Here is an 18,602-nt window from a genome sequence, read left to right on the forward strand (position 1 = left end):
CAATTCCAGCAAGAGGCAGCACGACACCAGCAGGGTAATGTATTTTATGGACAGGGCAACACATCCCAGCAGGGTAATGGGTTCCAGACAATCCATGGCTGGGGTCAGGGCAGAGTATAAAGACCGCCGGCGCAGTGGTTCAAGCCGGTGGTCATGTACGCCCTCAACACCATCAGCGCCCTGAAGGCGGACTTGGACTTCACCTACGAAAAGACGGAACAAGCCCGGCGGCGGCTCGTCGTAGGGCTACACGGCATACCGCAGCTAGTGCAAGGGCTGGATGCGTACTTCGGCGTCATCCGGCGGGGCTTCGACCTCATCGCGGGCGCCGTCGTCGTGCTGGAAGACGAGCTGTTGAACGACCTCCGGGTCATTTTGGAGAGGTGGCTGCGATTGATTGACACGATGAACAAGGGGTAGTGGGCGACGAATAGGGGAGAAGCGGTCAATTGGCGCTGGAGTTATTTTTGGATATTAAGGAGGCCAATGGGCACAGACGGCAATTCTTGACCGCCTCACTCCTGGTTCTGCTGGGCATTGAGAAATATGGACTCGAGCCTTGATATTGGAGTCGTAACCAAGCAATGAAGGAAAGCATGCAGTTGTATTTATTGTCTTGTCTCCATCCATGTCGTGGGTGTAGCTTGGCTTCGACGGACTTGTTTTTGTCCGCGCGTGTGTTCGTGTTCGACGACAAGGACCGGGACATGCTGGATGCCAACTCGGAAGAAGCGAACCCCTGTTTAGTGCATGCCCGCGCTTGCAAGTGCCGGTCCGCGGGTTGTTCCGGCCCCCTCCCATTCCAAGATTCGCTTGGCGATGCAATGCGAGCAGCGCACGATCCCCGTTTTCCAGCGGAGTTGGCCTTACTTCTTTCTCCACAGGCGCCGACGGTTCATTTTGGCTGGTCATGCCCAGCAATGCGACCTCGTATTCCCCAAGTGCGACGGTGCCTAGTTGCCGGTAGACCAACGGCTCTTGCCTACCAAAGTGGGAACGATCGTCACCACCGGGACCTCAGATGACGTGGGGAGAGGCTGAGCCATCCCGTGTATTGTTGTTTTGTTGTCTAATGGCTCCATCGCAACTCAATTCTGGGCCCCTCGTCCGATCTCCCAAGTCAGTATTTAAATCCAACGTCCATCGACTGGAGGTTCCCTTTCTCTTTTTGCTCACCACGCCAAATATCAATCGCCGGTATTCAGCTTCCATTCGCTCTCACCCTAAAAACAAAAACTCAGAAATAATAATTCTTTAATTACCAACCCAGCCCAACCATCAACATGCGTGCCTCCACCGTCTTCGCTACCCTCGCGGCCACCGCCGCCGCCACCCCCGTCGCCATCCGCGCCGCCGACTACCAGTGGGACGTGACCGAGTGGGACGCCGGCTGCAACAACGACGACTGCAGCTACGAGTTCCAGATCACCGGCGCCGCCACCGGCGACTACCCGGCCCGCCCGGCCTTCTCGGCCGCCTGCCAGGGCGCCTCCCACGACGGCAACATCGCCACCCAGTACGCCCCCTGCACCATCAAGGGCGACGGCGTCAAGGGCACCCTGGTCTCCCGCCTCAACAAGCCCGCCGAGCTCCTCGGATCCCGCACCGTCGTCCCCATCCAGGTCAGCTTCCAGTTCGCCGACCTGACTCAAGAGTATGTTCCTCCTGTCTCCCCCTTCCTATTCATCACTGTGCGCACATTACTGACACCCTTTGCAGCAACACCTACTGGAACTACACCGGTGCCGCCAACACCACCTTCAACCGTGGTGGCTTCGAGCCCCTGTCATTCACCATCAAGCCCACCGAGTCCTTCGGCATCGCTTAAATGTCTTGATGCTGCAACGAACGGCACAAGGGGGCGCTGGTGATGATGGAAAGTTGGGAAACTATGTACATGGTTCAATTCTAATGTGACTAATTTACTCGGCTCTGCACATAGCATCTTTATTATTTATCACCTGAGTCAAACATTGCCGTCTTCCTGCTTCGTTAATGTGATGCTATATATAGCCTGCTGCCCCCATCGCTGGCTCCAAGCGCTAGGTGAACACGGGCACGTCGATCGATGATCGGTAACTTCGGGGGTGGATTGTGCGGATCGTATGGGGCAATCGACAAAGCTATTCCTACCGATTCGACGATTATTGCCGAATTCAAACAAGTCAAATGACCCAAAATCCACCTGACTGCCTCTTAACCTCCTCGGTAACCAGTTAGTCGTTCCAAGGTAGGACTGAAGCCATAGATAGGTCTTTCTACTCACCATTCCAACCATCCCACTGTAGAGTGTATTATTGTTATGTTAAAGGTGGCTGATATACTGCCGATCTCGGCGGGTCCTACGGCCCGTGGTCCTCAGAATCGGATGCCCGCTGCTCTATCCCGAGCACTCGGCGAGCCTATCGGCGGAAATAATCAGCACTACATAGACAGGCCTCTTGTTCTTACAAGTTCTGAGTGAAATGTTGTGTGAGGTTTGTTTTTGCTGGGCAGGCAGCTTGACATCGAACCAAAAGAAAAAAAAAAGAAAGAAAGAACAGACAAGGTGGGAGGCGACCGCGCCCTCCAAGGCCGACAAACATCGCGGTAGCCTGCAAAAGTGGCAGTCTAATATACGAGCGCAACCATCAGCCGTATACAGAACGCGCTGTTTGTCGGTGCGACCTGCATATGATAATATGAATTATCTTTGGCTGTCTAATAACGCGTCTGAAGATAGTTTTGACATCATCAGTACGACGTCATCAGGAATCGTGGCTAGCTTACTGTATCGATCGAGCTCCGGAGCCGGTTGACACCCTTGCGCTCTGTGGATTTTACCGCGCGGCTCTCGCTTGGGGGCTAGAGTGTTTCATTGTTAGCACTATATAAGGTCGTCGAGCCCCCAGCTGGCTATATACGAAACCTGCAGGTGGCATTGCTGCGTATGCTCCTTTGGCGCCCTTCAATAACTAGGCATCCTCTTTCGCGTCTCACCTAAGACGCTTACTGCGCTGCTGATCTTGACGCGTTGGGGCGATAGCTGGCTGCCATTAATAATGCACTGAACTACTCTTGTGGTGGCTTGGGTATCGTATATAGTTGCTGAACTTGAAAAAAAGCTTATTAGAATACCAAAAATAGCTCCCCCGGCCACGGGTAGTGTCGATCTCGTATATTCCAAAATTTAAAGGGCGTGAACCACAACTCAATCCATGGTGGGAACAACAAACTATAGAGTAATCAACAAACCAATGACGTTGATGGCGTCTTTTTTTGCTCTCTATCTTTTGGTTAGATGTCGAGCTGTCAGCTCGACAGGTTGATGGCGTCTTGTCACTACATATAAAGCCTCATCATGTCCCTCTTTACCATTCTTCTAATTCAATCAACAATCACACACACTGTCCCACCAAACAGCACAACTTCAACAAACATCTTTTCTTCGACTTTAGCCAAACCATCGGCCTCTCATCTTCAGCACTTCATCATCACCATGCAGCTCCTCTCGCCCCAGAGCTTCGGCCGAATCCTGGCCGCACTGCTTTTGGCACCATCTGCCATCAACCTCTGCCTCGCAGCACCGCAGCCACTAGGGTAAGTTCGCCTTTTCCTGTTACTCGCACCCACCCCAAGCCTAGTTTAAGTCCTATTCGTCGAATAGTAAGAGAGAGAGCTAACTAGCGCGTCCACAGCACCGTCGAGGGATCGGCGGCCCTGGCAGCCCGCGAGGACACGAGCAAGCTGAAGGACTTCAAGAAGGAGATGGACAAGACCGACGTCAAGGTCACCCAGGACAAGACCGACTTCGTGGACCTCTCCTCGAACAAGCAGAAGTCGATCAGCTCCCGGGGCTTCAACCAGTGCTTCGGCATCGTGCTGGCGACCAAGAAGGGCGCCGCCGTGGGGCACTACACCTGCGGCGCCACGGGCAAGGCCAACGCCAAGAGGGACCTCGGGGCCTTCTGGGACAAGCACAAGGGCGACAAGCTCAAGGACCCCAAGGTCTACATCTACGCCAAGGTCAAGGTCGACGACGACCACAAGATCCAGGAGGGCACCTTCGAGAACGCCAACGACCTCGACGCCTTCAAGAAGATCCTCAAGGACGACCTCCACATCTCCCAGACGCCCGAGGTCGTCAAGTACATCGACGTCGAGGCCGTCGTCGTCGACAAGGGCAAGGAGCGCGATGGCTTCGATCAGAAGACGGCGGATGCCTACTCCCATTATGCCGGGTTCTACGTCAAGAAGGGCCTTTTGGGTGGCCTTGAGGTCAAGTTCATGACTTTGGATATGCAGAAGGACAGCTACAAGAAGAAATAGGAAGCACAGGGTTTATCAAGCTGATTGGTTCGTGAGTTTACCCATAGTTTGGGGTTGCTTAGGAAGGGGGGCTTGGGTTGGTGGAGTATCCGGATTAGGGCGTTCAGGGGTATGCACACGGTTGTTTTCTATTTCAGCCTTCACTATCGTTTTTCTATATTGATCCAATGAGAGATTTATAAAGATACACATCCCGACAGCCATGCTGGCAAATCGTAATTGGCGTTAGCTCGTTCATACTAGGGGGAGTACTCGCTTCCTGATTGAAGCCATCAATTAAGATAGCACATAATAAGTATTCTGACTTGAAAGAGTGTTCAGAAAGGCATTGAAAAGAAGCGTGGATTTTATTTATCTGAGCTATAGCTGTGTGATGAAGTCTCGCACGCCATCGTAGCATCGTCGCGACCAAGGCAAAGCCCGAGGCTCCAGCTCCAGGGTCCGCACCATCACCTGCAGCCCCCAGATGATCCTATCACTGTCGTGTTGTTCAAGGCCCATGATGTTCCCTCCCGCCTCATGGGATTGCTGGAAAAACGAATGCGGAAGCGGTTAGAATGCGCACTGCGTCTTCAAGTTATGGTCCTCAATGCGGTCGTCCAGCTCCGGTGTGAGAAGATCATGAGGCTCATTTACTCTCAATAAGATAGAAACATCGTTCTTGAAGCATAAGTGAGCCAGTTGCCACTCGAGCATGGTACTTAGAGGCATGTTCTACACATTATTCTTGACCCTATCAATTACGTTATATGTTCTCCTTTTTGTCCTCAAGCCTGAATTCCGTTTCGAGCACTGTGCGCAGCTTTACTTCCCGCTCTATAAACGAAAAAAAGGAATGCCAGGGCTGGGAATGCAATACCAATCAGAAAGACCTTAGCTAGGGCTTTCGTAATCACTTCAATAACCTGACTCTGGGGCGGCTCGGGGAGGGTCACGACGAAGTCGCGCGTAGCGCTAGCGTACGCGTCGCCATTTTGCAGCGACGATCTTACCGTAGGATCAGCTATGAGATCGGTGACATACTGGCTGCTGTAGATGTTGAGGATGGCTCCCGGAATCGCGACGCCCCAGATGTTCCCGAAACTGCGCACAAAGGACCAACTGGCCGCGGCGGCGGCCGAGTCGCATTCTTCGATGCCCGCTTGGAATGCCGGGAGGAGGGTATCCAGGACCATGCCGGCTCCAATGGACGGAAGGATCTGAAGTCAGACCCACTCAGCAGTGCTCGAGTTCTTGCTGAGGACGGAGAAGGAGCCGATCCCGGCCGTGAGCAGAGCGAAGCCGATGATGTGCAGCAACTTGTACCGGCCCAACTTGGTGAGCGCAACGGCCCCGACAGCGGCTCTGGGCACAGCAATTAGGGTGATGGGTAGGATCTGCACGCCTGCGCGGGTGGGGGTGGACAACCGGACAGCTTAGAAGTAGAGAGGCGGTAAAAAGAAGATCCAATAATTCAGCATGGACACGATGAAGGCATTCAGATATACCACTGCTGAGGTCCGATTTGCGAAAAGTCGAAGTGGCCTGCCGACATGATCAATTTAGTGCTGCATTCAATGGAAAGAAACTGCTGTTAGACACAAATATTGCAGGCTCCGGCACCCAAGTAGAGCCTTCAAGCCAAAAGAATCCGACAAGGCCAGCGAGGCCTACAATTAACGGAACCAGGACACGGTAAGATGATCATGGGTACACGGAGCCGGCCCACTATCAGTATGACGCCCCCGTTTGCACCGCCCGCGAGACCGCTACCGAGCGTGTACAGTGCCACGACGCACAGCGCAACGTGGCGGCGGCCGAAGAGGCGGGCGAGCTGGCCGATGAGGGGCTGCACGATGGATCTGGGTCGGTTTCTATCAGAGAAGAGCGCTCAGAGGGAGGGAGGGGCGGACGTTTGAAGGAAGACAACAGAAAACATACGTTGCCAAGAAAAATATATTCGTGACCCAGATGTAATTGCTTCCCAGGCCTAGTTGGTTGACAGTTGTAGGTAAAGAGGTAACCACGACGGTGTTCTCAAGCGAACAAAGGATCTGCATAGTAATACATAGAGCGAATATGATGCACCAGAACCGGTAGTCGCGCTGGTATGCGTACTCGCTCTTCGTTTCGCTTTCGCTTTTGGTAGTCGGAGGATGTCGTGTACCATCATCACCTGCAGCGGCAACCAGCACGGCTGACGCTGTGTCTGTGTTCTCTTTACTGGGCCCTATCTCACCCAGACAGGCCGCCCCCAAAAACATGCAGGAAGGTACGTCCTTATATCGTTCCGCTATGCTATTTTGTAGCTATTGGGCATCGCGAGAGAAAGGTGCAGTGTATATTACACACAGCATGTCGGCTCAGTGGTCCTTCCGGAAGAATATCCCTGCACTTGCATAAGTCAGTGTCTCCTTACATCGCCCCAGCCGCCTGACACCTCCCTTTTTACAGGGTTCGGTGCTACTACTACTACTACTAACCGAGAAGTCTAGGTGACTCTTCGGAGTCCTCGTTTTTGCAGTAACCCAAGGCGGAGGAACTCCTTTGGCTTCCTCCACCCAACTTTTAATAGGGACTCATTTCTATTAGATTTTAGCTGCTCCTCGCTTCTTCCTATATATTCATCAAGCGTTAAGGTTTACCAGATGCAAAACTTCCTTGAAACTTCCTATCATCTTCTTCGAGCAACACATCCCCACCATGTCTTCAAAGACCTATGATGTTGTTATCATAGGTGGCGGAACTTCGGGACTCGTTCTGGCCAATCGCCTCTCCGAGAACCCAGACTTGCAGATTCTCGTTCTCGAGACAGGCCAAGACCGTACCGGAGACCAGAACACGCTGACTCCGGGCGCCTGGCCACTGCTCACCAAGTCTGAAGCAGATTGGACCTTCCCTACTCTAACCCAAGAAGGCCTTGGAAGGCAGGTCGTGGTGCCTCAAGGCAAAGCCTTGGGAGGTTCCAGTACCATCAATAGTTTCCTCTTCACCTCGTCGTCCAAGGCCACGGTAGAGGGGTGGAAGAGCCTGGGCAATGAGGGATGGAACTATGCGGCATACGAGGAGGCTCTGAAGAAGGCGTATACGCTACACAATCATTCGGGCGTGACCGAAGGCGAAGGCCCACTTCAGGTCTCGCTTGCCGAGCCCGGGAGTGTTTGGGAGAAGGCCTGGATTGAGGGCCTGGAATCCGAGGGGTTTCCAAGGACTTCTCCCCTCTCAGGCAAACTGGGTGGGCCAAACATCGCCCCAGAGACTATTGATCCCAAAACGAAGCAGAGGAGCTATGCTGCCAACACGTACCTGGATCCAATCCGGCACAGACAGAGACTACCGTGACGAGGGTGGTCCTCGAAAAGCCCCAGTCGGGTGGTGTTGCTATCGCGAAAGGGGTCCAGATCACTTCCAAGGCCGGCGTTTCCGAAACCATCGGAGTTCGCAAGGAGGTCATCCTCTCTGCCGGGGCTATCAGCTCGCCCCGACTACTTGAGCTCTCGGGTATAGGCGGTGCCGAACTTCTGCAGCGCCTAGGCATTGGCGTCGTGGTGGACAACCCGCACGTCGGCGAGAACCTCCAAAACCACGCCTTCACCGGCCTGACGTTCGAGGCGCGTGACGATGTACACACGATCGATGCCTTTTTCCGCCAGGAACCTGAAGCCGTGGCCGCGGCTATGCAGGACTACGCGACCGAGGGCACGGGGGCCGCTGAGCACGAGCAACATGACCGCCATGGCCCAGCTGCCGCTCCCCGGCCTGCACACCGAGGAGGGACGCAAGGTTATCGACAGCTTGTTGCAGCAAGGCTCGGATGCCCCATCTCGATCCCCCGCGACGACCACAGCCGCCTTCGCCGCCGCGCACGAGGAGTTCGTGCGCACCATACTCACCACGCCCTTGGAGGCGGCGGGCAACTACATCTTCGGCCCCGCGTACGCGCCCTTCGACGGCCCGGACCCCAACTACCGCGCCCCCGGCAAGCACGTCGCCGTCGCCGTCGAGCTGTCGCACCCGCTGTCGCGCGGCAGCGCGCACATCAGCAGCGCCGACCCCGCAGAGGCCGGCACCAACGAGGGCGTCCGCATCGACTGCGGCTACCTGACGCACCCGCTGGACCTCGAGGTGCTGGCGCGCCAGCTCCGGTTCATGGAGGGCCTCGTCTGCCGCGCGCAGCCCCTCGCGCGGCTCCTGAAGCAGCCCGTCGCCGGGCGCTTCGCGGACTTGGATGCGGCGAGGGGCTATGTGCGCCGGACCCTCGACGGCGCGTATCATCACACCGGCACTTGCGCCATGATGCCGCGCGCTATGGGGGGTGTGGTCGATAGCCGGCTGCGCGTTTACGGGTGCGCTAACCTCCGCGTCTGCGATGCGAGTATCGTGCCCCTTGAGCCGACGGCAAATCCGCAGGCGGTCGTGTATGGTGTGGCTGAGCTGGCTGATGGCTTCATTAAGAAGGACCTGGTGTGAGCCGGTATGGTCTTCGGTGATTCTTGTTGCAGAGTTCAGGTCGCAGAATAGTGCCGGCCTGTTTTGCTTAGTATACCTAGCGAGTAATCTGGACCTTGAGATGAAACCAATAGAGCCCAGAGATAGAGTATATTTTCCCAAAGTGTAACCACACTGGCCTTTGTCATTGCGCTTGACGACCCGTTAGGTTTAAACAGCTCCCTTTGTGCAAGCCCGTAACTCCTCCTGATACCACCCGTCTCTCTAGCGCAAGTCGCATGTCAAGTATTGCATTCAATGATTTCCGTTAAGTGAAACAGTCACAGGCGGGCGGTTATAACGAGCAATAAGAAGATCGCCGAGTATACAGCACGGCAGGTTCTCGAGCAAGGCCCATTTAGCTTAATGGTAAAGCACGTTCTACTTCGACCGAAGCCGAACGGGATACTGGTTCGATTCCAGTAGTTAGCGGAGACACATGTTTCCTTTTTGCGCTTCTTATCTGTCTGTTTTGAATATAGTAAGCTGTTACACAAGGGCTAATATAGGCCATAAGAGGATCGCCGAGTATACAGCACGCCAAGTTCTCGCCCAAGCCTCACTTAGCTTAATGGTAAAGCATGTTCTCCTTTGAGAGAAGCTGAATGGAATACTGGTTCGAGTCCAGTAGTGAGCACTCTGTCTGATTCACTTTTTGGTCAAGGGGATATAGTCCTATGCCAGCTATTCTGACCTTGCCGGGAGCAATACAATCTCGCATCTGAGTATAGAGAACCCTGTTTCTTTTCTGAGCGCTATTATCTTTGAAACCACATGCTCCATTGTGGATGTTTCAGTTCTATAATGACGATGGCTCCTGGCAATGAACGGGAATAGAAAAAGAACGAGCGCATCCGTTACCGGTTTGAGCTAAGAGGCTCTCTAGAGTAACGACCGTCATTGTGCTGAGTTGAATTCCAGAGACGACAAAGACAAATCGCAACTCGCCCAGTGTCCTGGGTTCGTCGGCAGAGCCAGGCGGAAGAGACGGCACGATTGCATTGTTCAAGACGCCTCCCTACTAATACAGTGCTACACCTATCTGGAACATGACCCGTTTGTTGAGGCTTCGGCTTTGCAAAATACAGTAGGCTGGGGCAGGCTATCTAAGACTCACACCTGTGTGGGCACCTAGCGCCCCCCTTTTTAAAATGTTTGTTCTTTAAAATGTTTGTTCTTTTTCGGTTCGATGCCAAACTGTCATCTAGTGCCCCTATATCTCGGCGAGCGCGGCTTGATTATGTGACTTCTATAGATCGTGGGAGTGGTCTTGGTCGTAGTCCGCAGGCTTTGTATATCCCGTGGATGGGCAGCTTGGAGGAACAATTCGAAGCGAGCCAGCCACGATATAGTTAGCAAATCAATGTAGATTTGTCAGCTTCGAGAAACACTGATGGGGCTCATCACCATTGACTAAAGGCATCGAATGGAGGCACATCTCTCCAGATGAAAGGGGCTCGTATTTCGAAAATATTTGAAGCCTGGGTAGATTCGCGACAGCCGCACTCCTCCGTCAGCGCCTACAGAAAGTTGGATCCTGAAGAAAGTTGCGCTGCGGCCTTGAGAAGTGATCAGCTGACTTTGCCCATACATACGGAGTGATTGGGGGTGCAAGGGGAAGCAATTCTCGGTGGTTGCCACGTAGTTTCAGCCGCACTGAGACGCAGGAAGGACATGGTAGACTGTACATCTTCAAGTCCCCCCAGCCTGGTGAACCGCAATCATACAATGCGCCTGGGTGCCCCGCGTCTAGTGTTTAGGTTACCTCTACAGGTTGACGTGAAGAAGAGACTTTTTCTTCCTCGTGCAATAGCACCTTATTTTAGATCAGACCCTTACACACATCCTGCAGGATGCCACTGCTGGCAGCACCCGTGATCGCCTATGGCGTAGTAGGAAGCGCGTTTTCCACCAGCTTCGGCGCCTGTATTTGCAGTTGGCGATCAACCAACGCAGCCGTCCAAGGAGTCAAGCTCAGCGTAGACAAGAATAAGGTACGGTGCGCGCGCGCTCGCAGCCTCTACTAGGAACTGTGCACTGACTAACGCTTCCAGCTTGAGTCCTTCCAAGGCTGTGGCAAAGATCTCGAAGATAGTACCCAATCGCTGCTCAAGCTCCTGTCCAAGGGCAACGGGCAACTCCAGGACTTCAAGATTCGCCTCATCAAAGCCGTCACGGACCTGAGTACCAGCGTGTGCAATGCTGAAGCTCAGCGAAACTCGAAAGACAGACAGGATGCCCCGCTGTCAGTACACAGCAAGAGGCTCGAGGCCGTTCTTGGAATCAACAACGAAATCGCCGAGATTCTGAATGGCACTGATGATGGGGTTGAGCCTCACGCATCGTGTAACGATGCTGGAAGCAAACGAGCCGGAAGCCATCGGCGCCAAAGGAACAGACAACGCAAGCAACCCATGATACGACTCGCCGCTGTCAAGCAGCATCAAGAGAAGACGCGCGCTGAATGCAGGAACACCCTCGAAGCGCGCAAAGTAAGGAAGTTTCCTGTTCAAGACCGCCCGTCTAGGAACACAAGAGCCCAGAACAAGGAGGCAGCCCAGGACCGAGAGCTGGACTCTTCAAAATCGTCCGATGACCAGGCCGGCAAGGCAAAGCTACTGGACAAGATTGACCTGCTCGATTTAAAGATCGCATCAACAAGTGAACGAACACATAAGATATACACCGGGACGCATCAATGTGGTGCCATATGCTCTTTCGAGCTTGCCAACGAAGCTCGTACCTCTAAGCAAACCAGAATCGCCATGAATACACAAATTAGCCACAAGCTACATTGTTCGGCAATGGCGCGGGATTTGGTCGTGGTTCTGGTCTTCATCTTGGACGACAGCATCTTCCTCCAGTTGCCCTTTAGATGGCGCTTGATAGACGCATCGGAGCCGAGCAGAGACGCAACTCCCACCTCAGATTCCCTGGAGCTGTTAACCTCAGAGCTCGCCGCGCGCGGGGAGAAGGTGCCATGGTCACAAGGGCCGGAGTGGGGGGCCCGCTTGTGGTGAAGCAGAGAGGTCGGCGGCGGCAGCGGCGGATCACCCCCTCCGACCAGACGGGGATGAAATGGGTGTGTGGGCCAATGGGTTCTCTTTCGCAGACTTTCGTCTTCCTCAAAAACAGCCGACGGAGTACCATGGCACGTGGTTGACGGGCAACAACGTCGGTCGGGTCTACGATGCCCTCGCAGAACCAGCCCTGGGGGAGGGGTTACCTCGTCATGATGGGCCCATATGACCTGCACCCAGATCAATTCATGGACCGGACCACGCAAAGAGCGGACCAGGTTGTTTGCCGTGGAGGCCCAATCGTGGGGCAATCTACCACCCGAACAGAGAAGACGTGCAGGACGCAGGATGGTCTCCCAGACGACGGGGGGACGCTGTTTGGTTGTGTGTGAATGAGGCGGAAACGAACTGGTGGCGGAGGCGCTGACTGCCTACTGCTCTACTACTACTGCTGCTGGATGGATGCTGCTGTTGCCCCAAGAATAAAGACTGCTGCGGCGGTTGTGGTGTGGATTGGTGGTCATAGTGGTTGGTGGGAGTCCCCCAATGTTCTGCCCAATCTGCCAATGTGCTGGCGCAGGTGACCCTTTCTGGCATTGCACACCATCGCACGTGTGGGGCCGTCAGCAGTAGCTTCGGTAGTGTCCGAAGGTAAGGCGGGCGCGAACATAGGCATCTGGACAAGTCGGGCTTTTGGGCGGCTGTTGTCGCAATATATAGATATCCATACACAGATGTCGTTGTTGTGCCAATGTATGTGTGTGACGATCTACAATTGCTTGCATCCCATCCCATCCCATGTGTCTGTCTGTCATGTCGGCGCGGCATGGCGCGTCAGCAGTCAAGCACAGCCAGGGGGCGCATTGACGTTCAAATAAAGAGAGAGAGGCGGCATGAGCAATAAGGTGGCAGTCGATCACATGGATGAAACATGAGGCAGGGTTGCAATCACAGGAAGATCTAACCGTTGCGGAAGCAATTTAGAGCCGGGGGGCTACCTGACAAGTTGGGACGAAGCTTTGGGAACGGTGAGATGGATGACGAAGTGCTAGGCTTAACTGAGAAATGGCGGTGATCGGGAAGGGTCAGAAGTGAACACTTTCGGACAATGCATGCGACACCACCACTTCACTTTGATCTGTTGATGCTCCCGTGCTCCCAGCACCCAGTTCGTACGCACGTCGGCCGATTCACCACTGCCCAGAGAGAAAAAGCATGGAAAATCAATCAATGCAGGTTGGGCTTGTGTTTTGGTTTTTGGACCTGCATTTTGAGGGGGCAGACAGGACAGTTGCCCAGGGTACGGCCTGGCTGGAAGAGGAGTAGCGACATGCCAGCACAAGGAGAGAGAGCTAAGCTACTAAGTTGGCTGACTGGCTTGCTTTGGTGGCGGGTGGGGACGCTATGACTGGGGGGGTCGGCATCAACAAATTGCAGCGGCCCAAAAGTCAACACACGGTCCTCCGGGGGGCTTCCAGTTCATAAGCCAGCGTATGCAGGGGCGGATAGCCTTCACAATTATTAGGGAGGTCGGTCTTCGGTTCACCAAAGAAAAAAGGTACATTGGCCGATGTATCCCCTTCGCTCGATTTGGCTTGCCCAGTATTGACATCGACACTCCAATCCCAGGTTGCGCCTGTGTTTCCCATCAACAACAACGACAACACCACCGCTTCGACTTCGACAAAGGCGGGCAAGGCAGCTTCTCGACAGCGCCTCCGACCCACGACGACGACAACAACTTCCCGTTCGCATGACTATGGCGATGCGGTAAGTGAGTTTTCAAGCGACAAAACTCGTTTTCTATTTTCCTTTTCGACAAACCGGCAAGGACGAAGGGCGACCGACCAGCTCCAGTCCAAAACCCCCCAAAACCAACGCCTGACGAAACACCCGGCACACCACAACAACTCACGGGAACGACCAAGGGTGCAAGTGACTTCCATCATTGCAGGTGCAGCTTCATATCACGACCAGTTAGATCTGTCTCGGGAGTTACGACGGCGGACCTTTTTTACTCTCTTCTCAAGTATGTGCAGTGCCAGCCCCCTGCCAATTCGAATGCACACTCAACCCCATCCCGTGTCCCTCATTTGCGCGCGACGCAACTCCAGCATTCAATCAATCAATCAGCTCGCAGCAGCGACCGCGACCGCGACCGCCGCCGTTCAACCACTACCAGTCAAGAGCAATCAATGCTAACAAATGCGCCCGTCAGGAGTGCACTGTCAAATCAAACTTTCATTTGTCGACTATTCTTCGCCAATTACGATTTATAATATCACTTCTCCCGACCACCGCTTAAAACGCCATTTTTATCTCTCCCTTTTCTCCCCAAGAATATTCAAGACATTTGCGTCTTTGGCCAGCGAATGCGACAGTTGTTGATGGTGTAAACAACCCGTCCACGCCTATTTCCTCCCGGCCTAGCCTCACCCAGCATGGCCGAACCACCGTCGTCCCCGCCCAACGCGGATGCGTCCGCCGAAGAGTCGCTTGCCTGGTACAAGAGCCAATATGAGCAGCTCGCAAATGAGTTGGCCGACTTCCGCGACTCCAGCCACGAGCTGGAACAAGAGCTGGAGAAGGACCTGGACGCTGCCGACAAACGGGAGCGTTCTTTGCAGCAAAAGGCGGAATCCTTGCAGTTCGAAGCAGATGAGTGGAAGGTGAGTAGCCCAACGTGAGGACTCTGCTTGGACTCCAAGACTGACATGAGGGGTTTCGATCAGGAAAAATGCAAGAACGCCAAAGCCGAGGCCAACGCGGCCCAGAATGCGCTCGAGAAGGAGATTACGACTCTCCGCGACACCAACAGGACGATGCAGCACAAGCTGCGCGACATCGAGGTGGTCAACGATGATTTCGAGCGTCAAGCCCGCAACACCACCTCGTCGCTCGAGGACATGGAATCCAAGTTTAATCAGGCCATCGAGAGGACCGTCATGATGGAGGAGGAAATAAAAATTGGAGAACAGGAGCGAGAAGCGCTCCGCATCGAGTCCCAGAGGCTGCGCGAGGAGTTGTCAGACCTCAAGGTCGAGGCCGAGATCTTGCAAGATAAGCTCAAGAAGGCCGAGAACCGTCACCTTTCCACCATTAGTACCGACATCTCCATGCCCGCATCGCCCACTTTCGAGCACTCGCCCCTCTCTACGGCCAGTTCGCCTCTCATCAGTACTCCCCCTGATGATGTCACTCTCCCTCCGCCCAGCAAAAGCATTCCTACCATCCAAGATCCGCCCTCGCCTCCCAGGTCCGACACATCGGGGCCACTACCACGACCCTCATCCAAAACCAGGCTGCGCACACCGGCGACTACCAAGTCGCGCATCCCTTCGGCCGACAGGAGCGTTACCCCCAAACCGAGAGCCCTCACCTCTTCCAGCGGCATGCGACCACCGGGAGCACGCTCAGTTACGGGCACGCGTACCCCGGCGCCCGCAAGGACGACAACAGGTGCCCGCTCGGCCTCGCACAGGGTCCCCACATCCAACTCCCTTACCCACATTCGTTCTCTCACAGCTCAGATGCAACGGTTGGAGGCGCGCGTCCACAACGTACGCTCCAAACTGCCGGCGCCTGTTTTAACCCCACCGCGAGCGTCGCCGCGTTCGTCTGTCATGTCCGTGGTGCCTTCCACCGTTACCATGCGCAGCAACCGGAAGCGTGGCACTACTAGCTCTACGACTTCCTCTTTGGCCGACGAAACACCTAGCCAGTCTACCGGCGGTTCCCGACACATACCCCGACTTAGTACTTCGGGCGTCTCTCGTCTATCCTTTGGTCCTCTGCCAAACCGGACCAGCAACTACGACCCTGACTCGAGCTCCGTTTCTATCTCGCGTCCGAGCAGTCGAGCTAGTGTCTCTTCCCAGTTCGCGAGGCCCGAACGGCCTGCCTCGAGGAGCGAGATTGCCCGGCCGATGTCGCGCTCCTCGATGGGATATGGAGGTAGCCGGACTCCTATGGGGCTGAGGTCCCGCAGTTCGATGGGCGGCAGTCTCCATGGCCACTCTCAAAGCATCAGCAGCCATATGGAGTTTGACGAGATGGACGAGCCGGACACCGGGCGGCAAACACCCAGCCGACGAGGCACCTACAGCAAATTCGACGTGGACGGCTCAGCCAGCGGCATACCGACACCTAGCGGGATTCCGGCGCCTCGTAGGATGAGCACCGAAAGCAACGCCAGCAGGAGGACAAGCCACACGCAGAAGCTGGCCGATCTGGGCGAGACGTATTAGTCCGTCTGCCGGCCAGTTCTCTCACCCACTCTTGTTCTTACTGCTATTACTACTACAACTATTGTGATTTGGCGCGCTTCAAGATATCCAGGCGCTTATGAGGAACGGTTTTTCTTCATTTCGTTACGAATTTGGCATACCCACTTCCCGCTCATGGCTGGCTCATTTTCTGGACCACCTCGCAGGGGTTCCTAGATTTTTGCTCTCACATGGATCCGGACGCGTGGCTGGTGTTTGGAACGGGGAGCATGCGGACGTGTATTTTGAATCGGCATTGGTCTTTTTGTTTTCCGGGGCAAGGGGTCGATTCATGGAACAGGTGTTGAGGAAATATCTGTGGGATTTTCAAACTCGAACTTATTTTTTTGATTCCCAAGACGACACACATTGGGGTCTCTTTTTTTCTCTCTCGGCCTATACGGGAGAGAGGAGGGGACAAGGGTTTTACATCTGTCGCTGTACATAAAGACTTCACTGGTGTGGGGGAAAGGAGAGGGGGGGACTACAATGATGGAATTATTGGCGATGAGAGGAAAGCGTAAGTGGGGAGAAAGAAGAAGAAGAAGGAGAGAGAGGAGGAGGATAGACTACCAGACCCGGGTGGGATGCTTTGCAACCGTCAGAGCAAGCACGTATAATACCCGCCGCCGCTACGGCAAGCAACCAATATAAGTTCCTTTTGTTCAACAAAGTAAACAACCGACGACATGTCAATATGTCCTGCTTGAAATCTATTATCTAGTGGCTTGATCGGAGTGCTTTTCTCGAGTTCTCTAGGTGTTCTAGCTCTTTTCTTCTCGTCTGCGATTTATCGACCATCCCCTATCCTTGTGTCATCCCTGGAAGCATGGATAGAAATAGAGACATACACGCGTGGGAAAATGCCGACCCGCCCGAACGAACTAATGTGGGAGAGGCAGGGACACCAGGCGCCCCGCGCGTTCATGCGGGAGAAAGGGAAAAAGAAGGCTAGTTTATGCAGTGTAGCGTGTCGGTGTGTTATTGCGTGGTACAGATGATAAAAGTAGGCGCCGGACGGATCCCGGCGTTATGTATAGGGGGGGTGGCATATGGTTAGGGATGGGGATGGATGGATGCGGCTGGAGCTGAAGCGGGAGCTTGCGGCGGCGGCGACGACTGGGGGTGCTGGTTGGGGAATGGGATTTGCAGGCGTGCAGCTAGTTCTGGAGCATAGCCATAGCAAGAGGTTGCACATGGCTGCTGTTCAATGCGATGAGGGCGTCGGACAAGCTTACTCAGGCTAGTTTTTCCCTTTTCTAAATCGATCATATACTCTCTTAAGCTGTTTGCCTACCATCAATTAAGATGCCTTAATGGTCTTTGGTAGTATAGTGGTCAGTATGCGAGCTTGTCATTCCATGCGAACGACATGAAACGCTCGAGACCGGGGTTCAATTCCCCGCCAGAGAGAACTTTCCTTTTTTTGGCCATTTTGACCTTCGGGATCTCACTCACTTCCACACATACCTCCTCCTCTCGTGTTTGTCAATCCTTTTTCTCTTTTTAATGTTTTCGGCTTATGGCTTCCTTTTGCTTTTACTTCTTTACCAAATGTGGTTTTTTCCCGTCGCTGCGGGTCGATAGGGGTGGTGGTGAAGTGATGACAGCCCGTCCCTATCACCAGCTGGCATCGTCCCGCCGCGCCAGCGAGACAACGGGGACTTTCGCTCATCATGTCCAGAAGAGCTGGGCTCGTGACCTTCCAGAGCTGTTTTCTTTTTGCTTCTTTCTCCTATCTTCCAGGTGGCTCGGCTATATAGGGCCAAGCAACCGCCAACCTGAGATTGACAGATGGTCTTCATGCAACATCTCAAACGGCTATGCCACCGCGTCCGATGCTTCAGCAGTAGTCGACCGTTCGTCTCGTGGGCCGTCCCTTCTTGCCAAGTACTTCCAGAACCCCCAGTGCTAAGGGTTCCATTGCCGGGCACGATGCATTGGCTAAAGTAAACCACGGGTCAATAATTAGACACTCACGCGCACACACCTAGAACACACACAATGTGCCTGCCGACGCAGTCCCCTTTTCCTGCATTTATATCACGTCTCCGATGGGTAGCTATGTATCTGATTCAGTCCGTTCAGGGGCCATGCGGCTCGGTAGGCGAAGCTGTTCAGTAGCGGCGGCTGAAAAGGGGCAAGGGGTTGGTCGCACTCGTACGTGATGAACGGGACCGACTGATAGATGTCCTGTACACGATCGATAGGATACGGGTTTTCGATCCCCAGCCCAAACCGAGAGGGAAAGAAGATAAGTTCAAGTGGCATGGCTTGGAAAGGGTATTAAACCGGCTTCCACCCTGGTTGGTTGCTTTGCTGCTTACCTACTACTTGGAGCACATAATTATATCCGTCACCCCCACGAATCGCACCTCTTACTCGCTTGGAACGAGATCGTGAAGACGGAAGACAGGACATGAGTGCCGTCGTTCCCTGTGCTGTCATTATGACAGCTTTGCTCGTTGATCAGGACCTCCCCTCTCCCACCCACAGTCCGATTTGCGACCCCCCCATTCACGGTCCGTTGCGCAAAGCAAAG

General features: G+C 54.2%; 7 protein-coding genes across 7 annotated transcripts; 6 read left to right on the plus strand and 1 right to left on the minus strand.

Moving 5' to 3' along the window:
- Window positions 1-153: 153 nt before the first annotated feature.
- On the plus strand, window positions 154-420 carry PG998_000204 (uncharacterized protein; the record flags this gene model as incomplete). The annotated part of the gene is made up of 1 exon (XM_066867022.1): window positions 154-420. One exon carries the CDS (start codon window positions 154-156, stop codon window positions 418-420), a length of 267 nt encoding a protein of 88 aa, XP_066735437.1.
- Window positions 421-1,283: 863 nt separating this feature from the next.
- Window positions 1,284-1,828, plus strand: PG998_000205 (uncharacterized protein; the record flags this gene model as incomplete). The annotated part of the gene is made up of 2 exons (XM_066867023.1): window positions 1,284-1,654; window positions 1,720-1,828. The coding sequence occupies 2 exons, from the start codon at window positions 1,284-1,286 to the stop codon at window positions 1,826-1,828; spliced, it is 480 nt and encodes a 159-aa protein (XP_066735438.1).
- Window positions 1,829-3,478: 1,650 nt separating this feature from the next.
- PG998_000206 (uncharacterized protein) lies at window positions 3,479-4,308 on the plus strand (the record flags this gene model as incomplete). The annotated part of the gene is made up of 2 exons (XM_066867024.1): window positions 3,479-3,579; window positions 3,678-4,308. The coding sequence occupies 2 exons, from the start codon at window positions 3,479-3,481 to the stop codon at window positions 4,306-4,308; spliced, it is 732 nt and encodes a 243-aa protein (XP_066735439.1).
- A 767-nt stretch (window positions 4,309-5,075) lies between these two features.
- Window positions 5,076-6,551, minus strand: PG998_000207 (uncharacterized protein; the record flags this gene model as incomplete). Its single annotated transcript, XM_066867025.1, is given in 4 exon segments — window positions 5,076-5,507; window positions 5,520-5,722; window positions 5,962-6,149; window positions 6,229-6,551. 4 exon segments carry the CDS (start codon window positions 6,549-6,551, stop codon window positions 5,076-5,078), a joined length of 1,146 nt encoding a protein of 381 aa, XP_066735440.1.
- Window positions 6,552-6,990: 439 nt separating this feature from the next.
- On the plus strand, window positions 6,991-8,757 carry PG998_000208 (dehydrogenase citC; the record flags this gene model as incomplete). The annotated part of the gene is made up of 3 exons (XM_066867026.1): window positions 6,991-7,589; window positions 7,634-7,891; window positions 7,941-8,757. The coding sequence occupies 3 exons, from the start codon at window positions 6,991-6,993 to the stop codon at window positions 8,755-8,757; spliced, it is 1,674 nt and encodes a 557-aa protein (XP_066735441.1).
- A 1,746-nt stretch (window positions 8,758-10,503) lies between these two features.
- On the plus strand, window positions 10,504-11,795 carry PG998_000209 (uncharacterized protein; the record flags this gene model as incomplete). Its single annotated transcript, XM_066867027.1, has 3 exons — window positions 10,504-10,535; window positions 10,628-10,769; window positions 10,830-11,795. The coding sequence occupies 3 exons, from the start codon at window positions 10,504-10,506 to the stop codon at window positions 11,793-11,795; spliced, it is 1,140 nt and encodes a 379-aa protein (XP_066735442.1).
- A 2,441-nt stretch (window positions 11,796-14,236) lies between these two features.
- Window positions 14,237-16,042, plus strand: PG998_000210 (uncharacterized protein; the record flags this gene model as incomplete). Its single annotated transcript, XM_066867028.1, has 2 exons — window positions 14,237-14,464; window positions 14,528-16,042. 2 exons carry the CDS (start codon window positions 14,237-14,239, stop codon window positions 16,040-16,042), a joined length of 1,743 nt encoding a protein of 580 aa, XP_066735443.1.
- Window positions 16,043-18,602: the final 2,560 nt, after the last annotated feature.

This window comes from Apiospora kogelbergensis, assembly GCF_038363985.1.
Source record: "Apiospora kogelbergensis strain CBS 113332 chromosome Unknown utg000001l_segment0_segment0, whole genome shotgun sequence".
Classification (NCBI taxonomy): Eukaryota; Fungi; Ascomycota; class Sordariomycetes; order Amphisphaeriales; family Apiosporaceae; genus Apiospora; species Apiospora kogelbergensis.